This window comes from Panthera onca, chromosome C1 (genome assembly GCF_046562875.1).
Source record: "Panthera onca isolate mPanOnc1 chromosome C1, mPanOnc1 haplotype 2, whole genome shotgun sequence".
NCBI lineage: Eukaryota > Metazoa > Chordata > Mammalia > Carnivora > Felidae > Panthera > Panthera onca.
In genome coordinates this window covers 38,878,691-38,890,823 of record NC_138346.1, presented here as the reverse complement: position 1 = coordinate 38,890,823, position 12,133 = coordinate 38,878,691, and the positions used below count along the sequence as shown (strand labels likewise).

At 34.8% G+C, this 12,133-nt stretch overlaps 1 protein-coding gene across 1 annotated transcript in view; it reads right to left on the bottom strand.

Annotated features, from left to right (window-relative positions):
- Nucleotides 1–1,492: 1,492 nt before the first annotated feature.
- The window catches only part of GTF3C3 (general transcription factor IIIC subunit 3), a 38,107-nt gene continuing 27,466 nt past the window's right edge, over nt 1,493–12,133 (bottom strand). Inside the window, exons 14-18 of the mRNA XM_060622752.3 lie at nt 11,066–11,303; nt 10,267–10,457; nt 8,338–8,462; nt 4,736–4,888; nt 1,493–2,874 (exon numbers count right to left, since the gene is read on the bottom strand). Coding sequence (XP_060478735.1) covers nt 2,752–2,874; nt 4,736–4,888; nt 8,338–8,462; nt 10,267–10,457; nt 11,066–11,303 — 830 coding nt within the window. The 3' untranslated portion in view covers nt 1,493–2,751. The remainder of the gene's footprint in view (nt 2,875–4,735; nt 4,889–8,337; nt 8,463–10,266; nt 10,458–11,065; nt 11,304–12,133) is intronic.

Here is a 12,133-nt window from a genome sequence, read left to right as displayed (position 1 = left end):
AATTTTCAGTTTCATAACCTAACAGCAACTGGATTTGGGACTATGGACTTGGAAATGAAACATTTATAGGTCTCTCTTATCACAGCCTCAGATTTACCGCTTCTTTTCCATACTTTTCTACCTCATCCTGTTTGAGTATTGTGCTTTTATAGTGTTAACTACCCCAAGCACAGAAATTGAACAATTCTATGGTCTTACTGTTGACTTTACACCACCAGACCATAGACACATTCCTACTGTTCTTGCCTAAAGTTTTTAAAAGCCTCTTTATTGTGGATTAGACTTCATGACACTACTTATAACTCTGGGACATTGTCTCTGGTTGCTATATGCCCTTCCTTCTTGTGAAAATAGCTAGAACACATGAATGCTCAATGAAAACAAAGAAGGAATGATAGCTTATCAGGACTATTTTTGGTGCAAATAACAGAACTCCAGCTAGTATAAAGTGGAATTATAGAACTGGATATATTTATAGAAAGAACCCAAGGGTTGGAACACAATTTCAGAAAGCATGGGAATGGAAAACTGGAAAATCTCTAGGAACACACAGCATTCTCTCCATCTCTCATCTCTGCTTCTCTTAATGCATAGGCTCTATTTTTCTTTCTCAACATAAGGGTTTAACTGCTGGCTGGCCCACAGGGAAAATGTCCTCATAGCTTTCATGTTCCAACCCTACAGCAAGACTTCATCTCAATTCTAAAATTCCCAGAGAAGGAGCGAGGAAACTCGATTGGCCCAACTTGGTATAGGAGCAGACTCCCAGCTGAATCAACAGTGACCAGTAGAAAACAATCTCATTGTATTAAAGTGGCTGTCAGAATTCCAAGGCTGGAGTGAGGATGGTAGATAAGAGAGTGAGTATCAGCTTTTAAAAAGACCCCCAAAGATGTTTACTACAGGGCTTTTAATAAGCTGAAGTCCTGGAGGATAGAAAATATAACTGCCATTCTCCTTTTTTTTTTCTAAAATAAATTTATGCTCAATTTTTATGTTGTAACTCTGAACTGGAATTGTGTTCCCATGAAGGAATGTCTCTGAGCAAGGAGCTTGCTAGTGATCTTCAACATGCTACTTAATTTCTCATCTATAAGATGGAGATGATAATAGTAAGACCAACCATAACACCTACCTTGCAGGTGATTCTCTGAGAGGACCAGAGATCATGTATCTAGAGTATCCAGCACTGTACTTGGCACAGAGTAGCGTAGTAAACACTCAGCAATGGTAGCTATGATTTTAAATGCTAAACAAATTCATGCAATATCAACTTTTTTTTAGAAGACTGCTAGAGAGATTTATTATTTCCTCCAAGGCTGTTCAGGAGATCAACTGGAGTCACAGCCAGTTGAGTTTAATTCAAGAGAAAAACTCAGAACACAGAATACTCAATTCCCTAAGATTCCAAGATGCAAATCTAACTTATACTCTATCAGTTAACTTCATCATTACCTGCAAATGGCATGAAATAAAATATATAAGCATGTAAAACAATTATAAAAATACAATTTATTTAAATTATATACACATTTAAATACACACACACACAGAATACATGATACATTTACTTATTATCTACAAATTTTGCTTTTCAACTACTTTGTAGTGGTAAGAATTCCTAAAAAGCCCTCATACTATTTCTTTGATCCTAAGTCTCATACATGTTTCCCTCTCACAATTAGAATACGTCATATAATCCAAACACACACTTATTACAGCATTTTTTCCCCTAAAAAGAAACTCTCAAAAACTGTTAGTAAACCAAAAGTATATCTTAAAACTATTGTTATCTTAGATTCAAGAACATAACGTATTTAAGTAAAAAATTTTCATCTATTTTTTTAACTTTATCACAGCAATACTTTACTCCATACATAGAATTCTCTAATCTTCCTACATTCCTAGTGATCCTGAAATGCAAATTAGGTCATATTATTAAATGTGGTCCTCTCTATTCTACATTTTTTTTTTTTTTTGTCAGAAAGCCACCAACACATGTAATGCATTGTTTAATTTGTCTTGGAACAGGATGTTCTGAAATATGCCCAGCAATCTATACAACTAAGACACATGGAGGTAAAAAGTAAAAGATTAACTCAATTATGTGTCTTCCTACTATATAACCATTTCAAATAATTTTCTTAGGAGCTAAGTCAATTACATAATTGTGCTGATATGAGAAAGAGTCCCAACTTGTCTTTCCTTCAATAACATCCTTTTCTATGTACCTGAAAAACTGCCCATGCAATAGTAACAGGGCACTAAGAAATGGAAAGGTCAATGATAATGTAGGTAGAAATGTAGCAAACATTTCTTTCAAATGAATATATTGCTCAAGTTCTGTATTTAGAGAACTGTATTGAGAGGTCACATCTGTCTTACTATATTCCAAGTTACATAGGTGTTTAATACATAGTAATGAATGCACAGATGAATAAATGGTATGAGTAAAAAATGAGCACACTTAGCTCAAAGCTGGCTTAAAGGCTAACATTCTCCATTTCACCTTTGGGGACAATTTTACTAAAAATAATGCTAAAAGAAAATGATAGAACAATGTACAAACTCTTGGAATGATACTTTTGCATATCTATCAAAAGATCATTATCACATATTAAAAATTAAATACAATGATAATTCTCAAACTGTCATTTCTATTTCAGGTTAATACTTAGTTAATACTTAGCCCTTAGACAGAAAATATTGGTCCACACACAGCACCAATGCTTCTTTCTCAGCTGAGGTACTTTATATACAGCAATAGGTATACAAAAGCTTTTGAGCCATTCCAATATTCCCACTGCTCTGATAAATTAGAGACAAGTTGTAGGCAATATCTCTTCGTAAGTCTAACTGGTCAACTTCTATACCCTAGGAGGAAAAATACATGAATGAATTATATACTGTTATAAACAGTTATATATACTGTTTCATTAAGTAGAAGTATTCAAAAAGCTTAACATTCATGATACTAAAAAAAAAGTATAAAACTAGGCATATATACCTTGGTTCTAAATTTTTATTAGGTAATACTGATTCAGTTAATCACTGTAACAACTATAGAATTAAATTATTTTAAATGTCTAACCAATAAGTTAAAGAAAAAGTCTCATCCACAAGCCATAGCAGAATAAAATTCCAAATGAATTAAGCATTTAAGAATAAACAAATGAAACCATAAAAGAAAAAAAATATATAGTGGAATAATAATATAATCTTGGGTAGGAAAGGCCCTTCTAAGTACAATGGCAAAAGTAGAAACTATAAAGGAAAAAATATGATTTCATTAAAAAATGTAAAACTTATGCATCTAAAAAAGAAATCATAACACAAATGACCAGATGGGAAATACCTGTACTATATAATAGAAAGCCATATAAAGAATAAGTCTAGGAAGGCGTACAGCAAATTAATAATAATAATTACCCTAGGGGTGTTATTACCTTTTTTTCTACTTAATAGCAAAGCAATGAACTCAATGAAGTAGGTTAGATCTATACTAATCTTCCCCAATACAAAGTTTTGGAGTCAACTGTAAAAATATCTGCAACAATTAAAAATGATACCTATAAAGCTTAAGGAGCAATACTTAAAGGCATTTATGAAATAAAAAATACAAAAGTGTATGCATTTCATCAGCATAACTAAAAAAGTATGTATTTATTTGTTTAATGACTAACAATGGACAAGGGTAATAGAAAACAGTTATGAGGGCATGTGAGGATTACGAATGCAACTTAAAAATGTTAGCAACTAGGGGTGCCTGGGTGGTGCAGTCAGCTAAGTGTCAGACTTCGGCTCAGGTCATGATCTCACAGTTCGTGGGCTCAGGCCCCGCGTTGGGCTCTGTGCCGACAGCTTGGAGCCTGAAGCCTGCTTCAGATTCTGTGTCTCACTCACTCTCTGCCCCTCCCCCACTCGCACTCTATGTCTCTTTCTCTCAAAAATAAATTCTTCAGAAATTAAAATAAGAATTAGACTTTAAACACAGATTGTCATAGTATTGGCAACACTTTACCCTATACAGTATCTTAAAATTAAATTCATACTGGCCTTTCATCTTTATAAAGAAATATGTTAGTTACACTTGAACTTTGAAATGAACAATGGCTATATTACTCAATATTCAGGCTTTCTGTCTCCCAGCTCATACCGATAACCACAGAGGCTACCTTAGGGTAACTGAAATGGTCACCACAAGTCATATGTGTCCACATGGTTGCTGATCAGGTCATAAGGTAAGAATGCCAAAGATCTACTTGTTGCTAAATAAACACATTCAATATGGACAAAATGCATTCTTTTTTTTTCTTTTTTAATGTTTATTTGAGAGTGAGCATGTGCATGCATGAGCAGGGGAGGGGCAGAGAGAGAGGGAGAGAGAGGGAGAGAGAGAGAGAGAGAGAGGGGGAGAGAGAGAGGGAGGGAGGGAGAGAGGGAGAGAGAGAGAGAGAGAGAGAGAGAGAGAGAGAGAGAGAATACCAAGCAGTCTCCACACTGTCAATGCAAAGCCCAACACAGGGCTTGATCTCACAACCACGAGATCATGACCCGAGCCAAAATCAAGAGTCGGACGCTTAGCCAACTGAGCTACCCAGGTGCCCCTGGAAAAAATCCATTCTAGTATGTAATTTATTTCACTATCTGGACCACAACATAAGCTAACTAAACTTCTCTCTAGATGAAATGAAATGAAATGACTCCTCAGTTTTTAAAGCAAATCATACAATACCTCTACCACAAGTGGAGGGAGATCCAAGGCCTTCTGATAATAGTGGATTGCAAGATGAATCAGCCCCAGCTGGTGAAGGCCACGGCCCAAATTGTAGAATGATTCCTGGCAAGGCCCACGTATGCTGAGGTATCGATTAAGAAAGGAAAAGCCCTACCCAAAAGAAAAAGATAATTCATTATTATTCTCATTTGACTGGTATATATTTGAACAACTATATGTGCCAGGTATATTCTGTACAGAATACAAGTATTTAAAAAAGGGCGCCTGGATGGCTTAGTCAGTTAAGTGTCCAACTCTTGATTTCAGCTCAGGTCATGATCCCTGAGTCATGAGACCAAGTCCTATGTAGGGCTCTGTACTGGGCGTAGAACCTGCTTGCTTCTCTCTCTCCCTCTCCCACTGCCCCTCCCGCTTGTACTCTCCCTAAAAGAGACACAATCTCATCCTGAAAGAACATATGTCTGTGGCATAGTGCTATATCACAATTTAGTCTAGAGCTCTTCCGAAGATATAAAGGAAAGATTTATTTTTTTTAAGGACAAAAATATTTACAGAAAACAAAGTCCAATGTTAAAACTGTCAAAGATCCATAATCTTTAAGAACACAGGATTGTTTTTAAGGTTCCAAGTTGGCTTTTGTGACATTAGAGGCCAATAAACTTTTTCTTTTTTTTGGGGGGGGGGGGTAGGGTGAGAGAGCACGCATGCATGAGTGGGGGAGGGGCACAGAGAGAGAGAGAGAGAGAGAGAGAGAGAGAGAGGGAGAGAGAGAGAATCCCAAGCAGGCTCTGCACCATCACTGCAAGATCATGACCTGAGCTGAAGTCAGATGTTTAACCAACTGAGCCACCCAGGTGCCCTGAGGCCAATAAACTTCTTGATTCAAGATGTCTAAAAGCTTGAGCAAAATATAAAATCTAAGCTCTTAAAATGGTAATTTTAGAAAGGTTTCTTCTCAGGGACAAACTCACTTAAGTATACCTAAACTTTCTGGGTCAATGGTACCTTTTTTGTAAGTTACCTCTCAGGACCTTAATAACCTCTTAACCCAAAAAACTTGATTATTCTTCCCCTGAAAGCTTCTGACTCAAAGACTTTATGGAAAAAACATCAGAACACAGATAGAATACTGCAGGCTCCACGTGTGTCACGGTGTCCAAAAAGCACCTGCTTCATCTCTTACTGTATTCATTTTCCCCTTTAATGCATCTTCAAGTTACCAGCTGCAGAAAGTTACCGACTGCAAAAGTGCAAGTGTCCTATGTTAAGTAATTAAATAAATATAATCTCCAGCTGTGAGTATAGACTATAAAATGCAACTATTTCCTGGGTGATCTGCTTTCTGATAAATGGTCACAAATTTTTCTTCATAAAAAACAATAAAAATTAATGAATTCTTTAGAATTAATGCATTTTAGGAATAAAAATAATTATGTTCACTAAACTCATACTTTCTGCATAATAAAATAACCCATATTTATAGGTGACTATAACTTCTACTCCACTGAAAATCATGGTTCTGTTAAGTAAAGCAGACAAACTATTAGTCTCAGAGAAATAGCAAATCTTCCTATTTTAAGATGACAAATTTAAAGATAAAAATTTGAGAAAGAATAATAAGCCCAGATGAATTACTGCAACCCAAATAAACTTGTAGGTCTTCTGATACAGTAACAGGATTTGAATTACCTGCTGCATTTTAAGAAATTTTTAACAAACTTAGGAGACCACTGAAACACTATTCAAATATTTAGTGATTTAAAAGCTAGGTAATAGAGACAGCCACTTTATCTTTTAGGCGATAAGAGTTTTGACAAAAAATTTAATGGAATAGAAGTAAAAGAGTCCTTTTTACATTAACTGTGTTACTTTCAAACATTTTTGTCACATTATTCACTAAAGTGTCCAAGTAATATACACTGTACATAAAATATTAAATACGGGCAGAATTATAAGATTTACTTTCACAGTATAATAAGAAGGTAGGAAAGATAGTAAAACATATGAAATTAGTTTGTTTTTAACTACTCCAAAGGAAAATTAATTATGATCATGTAGCATAAGGAAATAGATTCACAAGAAATTAAAACAATTTAAGAATCACGGTATTTACAATGAAACTTGTTTTTAGAAACTTTTTTTAATGGAAAATGTTTAACATACACAAAAGTAGACAGATTAGGACAACAAACCCCCATATACCCATCACTTCTTGTTTTATCTCAATCTCCAACCAATTAAACACTGCTGTTTAAATATACCAGTGATTTGAAAGTTAGCTTCTAAATTACTGTGCAGTACATAAATTTTTTCCCTACCAGGCAAAAACTGCATACTTTATTTTTTTTATTTACTTATTTAGAGACAGAAAGAGAGCATAAGTGGGAGAGAAGGGCAGAGTAAGAGAAACAATCTTAAACAGGCTCCATACTCAGCATGGAGCCTGATGTGGGGCTCGATCTCACAACCCTGGGATCATGACCTGAGCTGAAATAAGAGTCAGACACTCAACCAACTGAGCCCAGGCACCCCTATTTTAACTATTTAGTAATGAGTCAATCCATAAAAATTTCCTATTAATGTTTACCAGAATATAAGCGTCATGAGGGTAAGGAATTCTGCCTGTATACTCATTCACTACTATATCCCACTCCTAGCACAGTGGGTGCTCATTACATATATTTAATTTATAAACAATCCTACATTACCTAAAACAGCAAAAGTATCCATTAAGAGAGAAAAAAACTTAGAGCAAGAGGTGGATAAATATCACAATTGTTTTTTGGTTTTGGTTTTACTTTTTATTATGAAAAATTTCAAACATACAAAAGTAAAGAGAACATTATAATGAATCCCAACACCTAGCTTTAACAATTATCATCATTTGAATTTAGGCTTTCTTTTAACCATTTTACTTTAAAAACCAAACCCACATGAAAAATTCCTTTACTAAATCCTGCTATTCCATTCAAGTCAACATTTTTTTCCTTCCATAACTACTTAAAAAACATGTCTTTACATAAGTCAAACATATAAAAACAACACAAAAGTACTAAAGATACAGTGGTAAACAAGACAGACAGAATCCCTGATCTCTTGGAGTTTCCATTCTTATTAGAGAAGACAAACTATATAAAAAAGTAAACAAGAAAATAAAAAGACTACAACCATGAAAACTTTAAAAGAGCAATTTGTTGGTGGTGATGTAAAGAAACAGTCAACACAGTTACATACTCATACATTACTAGATATATATATTATGTATTTTTAAAACTGATTTACAATAAATCAGTCATCAGGACCTAGAAGACTGGAGGTCTTAGGGGCTCCAAAGTCTTAAGGAAGCCTCCAGACTCTTCTGTGTCCTCTTTGTGATCTGGCTGTGTACCCTTTCTACATGGCTACCTAAGTCTTAGCCAGAAGCACCACCACTAGATGTTGAGTCCATGCTGAGTGCTAAACAGAGGGATAGGTGTTGGAACTCCCAACATGTATGTATACTAAGCAGGTATTCCTTCTAAAGCAGGACAACAAAAGCATTAAGTATATTCATTTTTAAAGAACATAAAACCAAGTAATGAGAAATCTAAATGAATTACCTGCACAGTAAGAGCATGTCTCCTTAATACATACTTCTGAGAGGCCATGTGAATAAACGTTAGGCCTATACAGAGGCTATAGAGAGGTTCATGGGGATGGGTGCGAAAGGCTTGCACATATTGTCCTGAAAAAAGAACAGTGGTATCAGATGGGTGTGACAAGAGCATAGTTCCCTATTTCTTCACTTATTCAAATATACTTTATTGCTAAATAGTACTGATTTTTAACATATGCAAGGTGTACATTTTAAAATATCAATCAGATGCACATTAATTTGAATTTTAAAACAATGTACAAAATATAACAAAATTAGGAGGATTTACCTATAAATATATCCTGATCACCCAGATTAAATATGAGCAACTAAAACCTTCTTTTAGGCACAGCTAGACATTTCCATGTAGAGTAATACTTCCAAAATAATTTATCAATTGTGATCGTAACTCTATTTTAAGATCTTAAATCTATTTTAAAAGAAACAAGGGAATGTGTCTTTGGTGAATTCTTTTGGTATAAATGCAAATGTGATAGATCATGGAGATGAAAAAAAGAAAAATAGCTCTGTTTTGTTTTTTAGGATTATGGATGTTGTTTCCCAAATGGAGCACTACTTCGTTTTTCCTGAGAAAAACATGTTTTCCTTGTTTCCATGTATTTACATATGTAACTGCTTCATGTCAAAAGTTTATCCATATGAGACAGGGGAATTTAAGCAAAATTTTTATTTTTTTGATAAGCAAATTTTTTTATAAAGGGATGATCAATAATTTATCATACAAAGGTAAAAACTTCTGTTCTTTCCAGCTCTGTGCCAGAAGACATAGCACCACAGACTCTCTTTAGCAGCACAGATGGTAGACTGCCATTTGCACTTTCTATTTTTACCTTCTGCAAAAGGTCCTAAATATAGGAAAATAATATAAATCTGTTTTATATTTTCTTACCATTAAACAAACAATTCCAAAACACACACACCAGAGCTAAGTTTCAACATCTGATGTTCAAGGTTACTGGCAAGTGAGTTGGGCAACACTAGCTCTTAGGCAGCAAGAGATACATGCCTCATTTTAAATTTAAACATTTGGCCAGGTATTTTTCTAATTTGCTTCTGATTCCCTATTATAGAAAATTTCAAGTGATTAATTTTCCCTGAGTTTAATTAGAATTAGCAAGCACAATGTAAATAAATCTTGGTATAAAGACTTGTCTCCTTAAGGAACAAACTATCAGCAAATCTTAAATCCATTTTTGTACTATAGCAAATTAAAATCAGGTAGCAATCCACACACACACACACACACACACACACACACACATATATTTTTTTTTTTTTTTTTTTAGACAGAGACTGCATGAACCGGGGAGAGGGGCAGAGGGAGAGAGAGAGAAAGTCTCAAGCAGGCTTCACGCTCCACACAAAGCCTGACACAGAGTTCAATCCCATGACCTTGGGATAATGACCTGAGCAGAAATCAAGAGTCAGATGCTCAATCGACTGAGACACCCAGGCACCCTGCAAAGCATCCATAATTAATGAAAATTATTTAGAAAACAAACAAGTCTACGCAGGAGGATTATTGACCTTTAGAATGAATTATAAAACTTCAGCCTTTTGAACCAAAGCTTTGTAAAAAAAATAAATACTAATATTCATTATTATCATTACTGCCAACACTTACAGCTACTTACTGTATGTGCCAGGCATTTTTTTTAAATGCTTTACATTAACTCATTTAATTTTCACAATAAGTTGTAAGGCAGGTCCAATTATTCCCTCCATTTCAGAGATAAACAAACTGAAGCACTGGGAGGTAGAATAACTTGCCATGAGGGAGCTGCTATTTAAACACAGGTAGTTTTCTGCCCCAGGCCCGGCTGTTAACCATCATACCATCCACACTTGACAAAGTCACATACAGGACACTTACCAAGCGCGTGCTTAAAACTACCAGATACAAATGCATTGTGTCCATTTAAGACACACAGGGCATGATTATCTGGGTTTTTCAGCATTAGGCGAAGACAGAAGCGATGATGTCGTACCTCTTGGGAGTGCATGGTAACCTGATTGAAAATGTTCCAGAGCTGAGGTTTATTGACATTTTCCATTACCATCACCCTAAAATTGCAGACAGAGAGGGAGGGTAAAAAATAATGTAAAAAGAAAAACTTCTGATTCTAAGAATGAAATACTTCATTCAGCGCAGCAACATTTTCCTACAATGAAAAGCAGACTATGTCAACATATTTAAGCATAAACACTCACACAGTGATTTTTCCCAGAAGATGCTACTTAAGTTAGTATTTCTACATCTTGTTTGTTCTTTTTAACAAAACTTTTAAACCAAAAAAAAAGAATCAAGTAGTTTAAGTTTCACCCATTCTCCCCCAGCCCACTACAGCTCCAGTACAATGAACAGTGAGTAACAGCTAATAAGTGTGTGCCAGACATTGTTAAAAGGCCATTATCTATAATAATTCACTTAACTCTCACAATAATCCTACAAGGAGGTAATATTATAATATCCATTTTATATATGGGGAGACTGATGTACAAGAGGTTAAATATATGAGACGGCATGCCTCTGAGAATCATCAATGATTTGAATTTACCTGTAAGCCACAAGAGAGTTAAAACAATTTATTAATTCTTGAGTATGAGAGACTAAATCAAAGTAAATACACATCCTCTTTCAAAGAATCTAAAATAAGTTATTGGAAAATTACCTGATATAGTTGTATGCCTTTCTGAAATTTTTGTCCAGTATTGCAGCAGACAGACCAAAGTATTCTAATTCTTTGCGTTTTTGCCTGTCATCATAAAATGAATAATATTCCAGTGAAGAATCCACAAGTAACTCAGCCTCTTGAAATCGGGATAGGTCGCATAAGGAGTATATGGCCTTCAACAGAAGGTTCCACCAGTCATCTTTTGTCAAGACACTTGTGAGTACAGCAAATATTGCTAAAATGATACCAGTGAAAATCAGTTAGGACACTGTATTTTCAGAAATAACAATATTAGAAAAATCCCTATGATCAATTTTAAGGCTAAATTTAATACCCACATTCCTATGGGCCTGAATTCTTGCCAACACTCTTTAGACAATGATGAAGTGGGTAGTTTTCTGTTTACACTACTTCAACACCAGCCCTCTGCTCTGCCTAACAATCCACAACCCCAGGTAATTCTTACTTCTGGTTTGTCCTCTACAAAGTCCAGCTATGTCATCTGTATCTGTCAGTGCTAGCTAGGATATATGGTCCTCCAGGGCAGAACAAGTAAGTGAGTATTCCATGACTAAAGTCAGATACAGGATTCTGCACATACAAGGAATTCAAAAGTTTGCTTAGCAAAGGACTTCAAGATTTAGATTGTTCTTGATCTTTTTATAATCTTAATATTTTCTCTGCCTCAAAATTTCTTTTCCTTCAAAATCTTGTCTTGTCTGTTAGAGCGTCCTTTTTTATAAATTTATAACTTGAGAAATATCAAAAGCCATAAAAATTTTTTAGTCTTTGACCCAGTAATTCTCCTGAGAATATATCCTATACAAATAGTCAAAAATATGGATAAATGCATAGTATTATTTATAAAAGAAAATTATCAGAAACAACCATATATCAAAAAATAAGGGAATAATTAAATTATGGGATTGCTATCCAATGGAGTATTAAATATTCCTTAATGATAATAGCTATAAAGAGACCAGCATGAGAAAACATATGTGAGAAAATGTTGAGTGAAAAAATCAGAGTACAGGCATGCCTGGGTAGCTCCGTCAGTTAAGCATC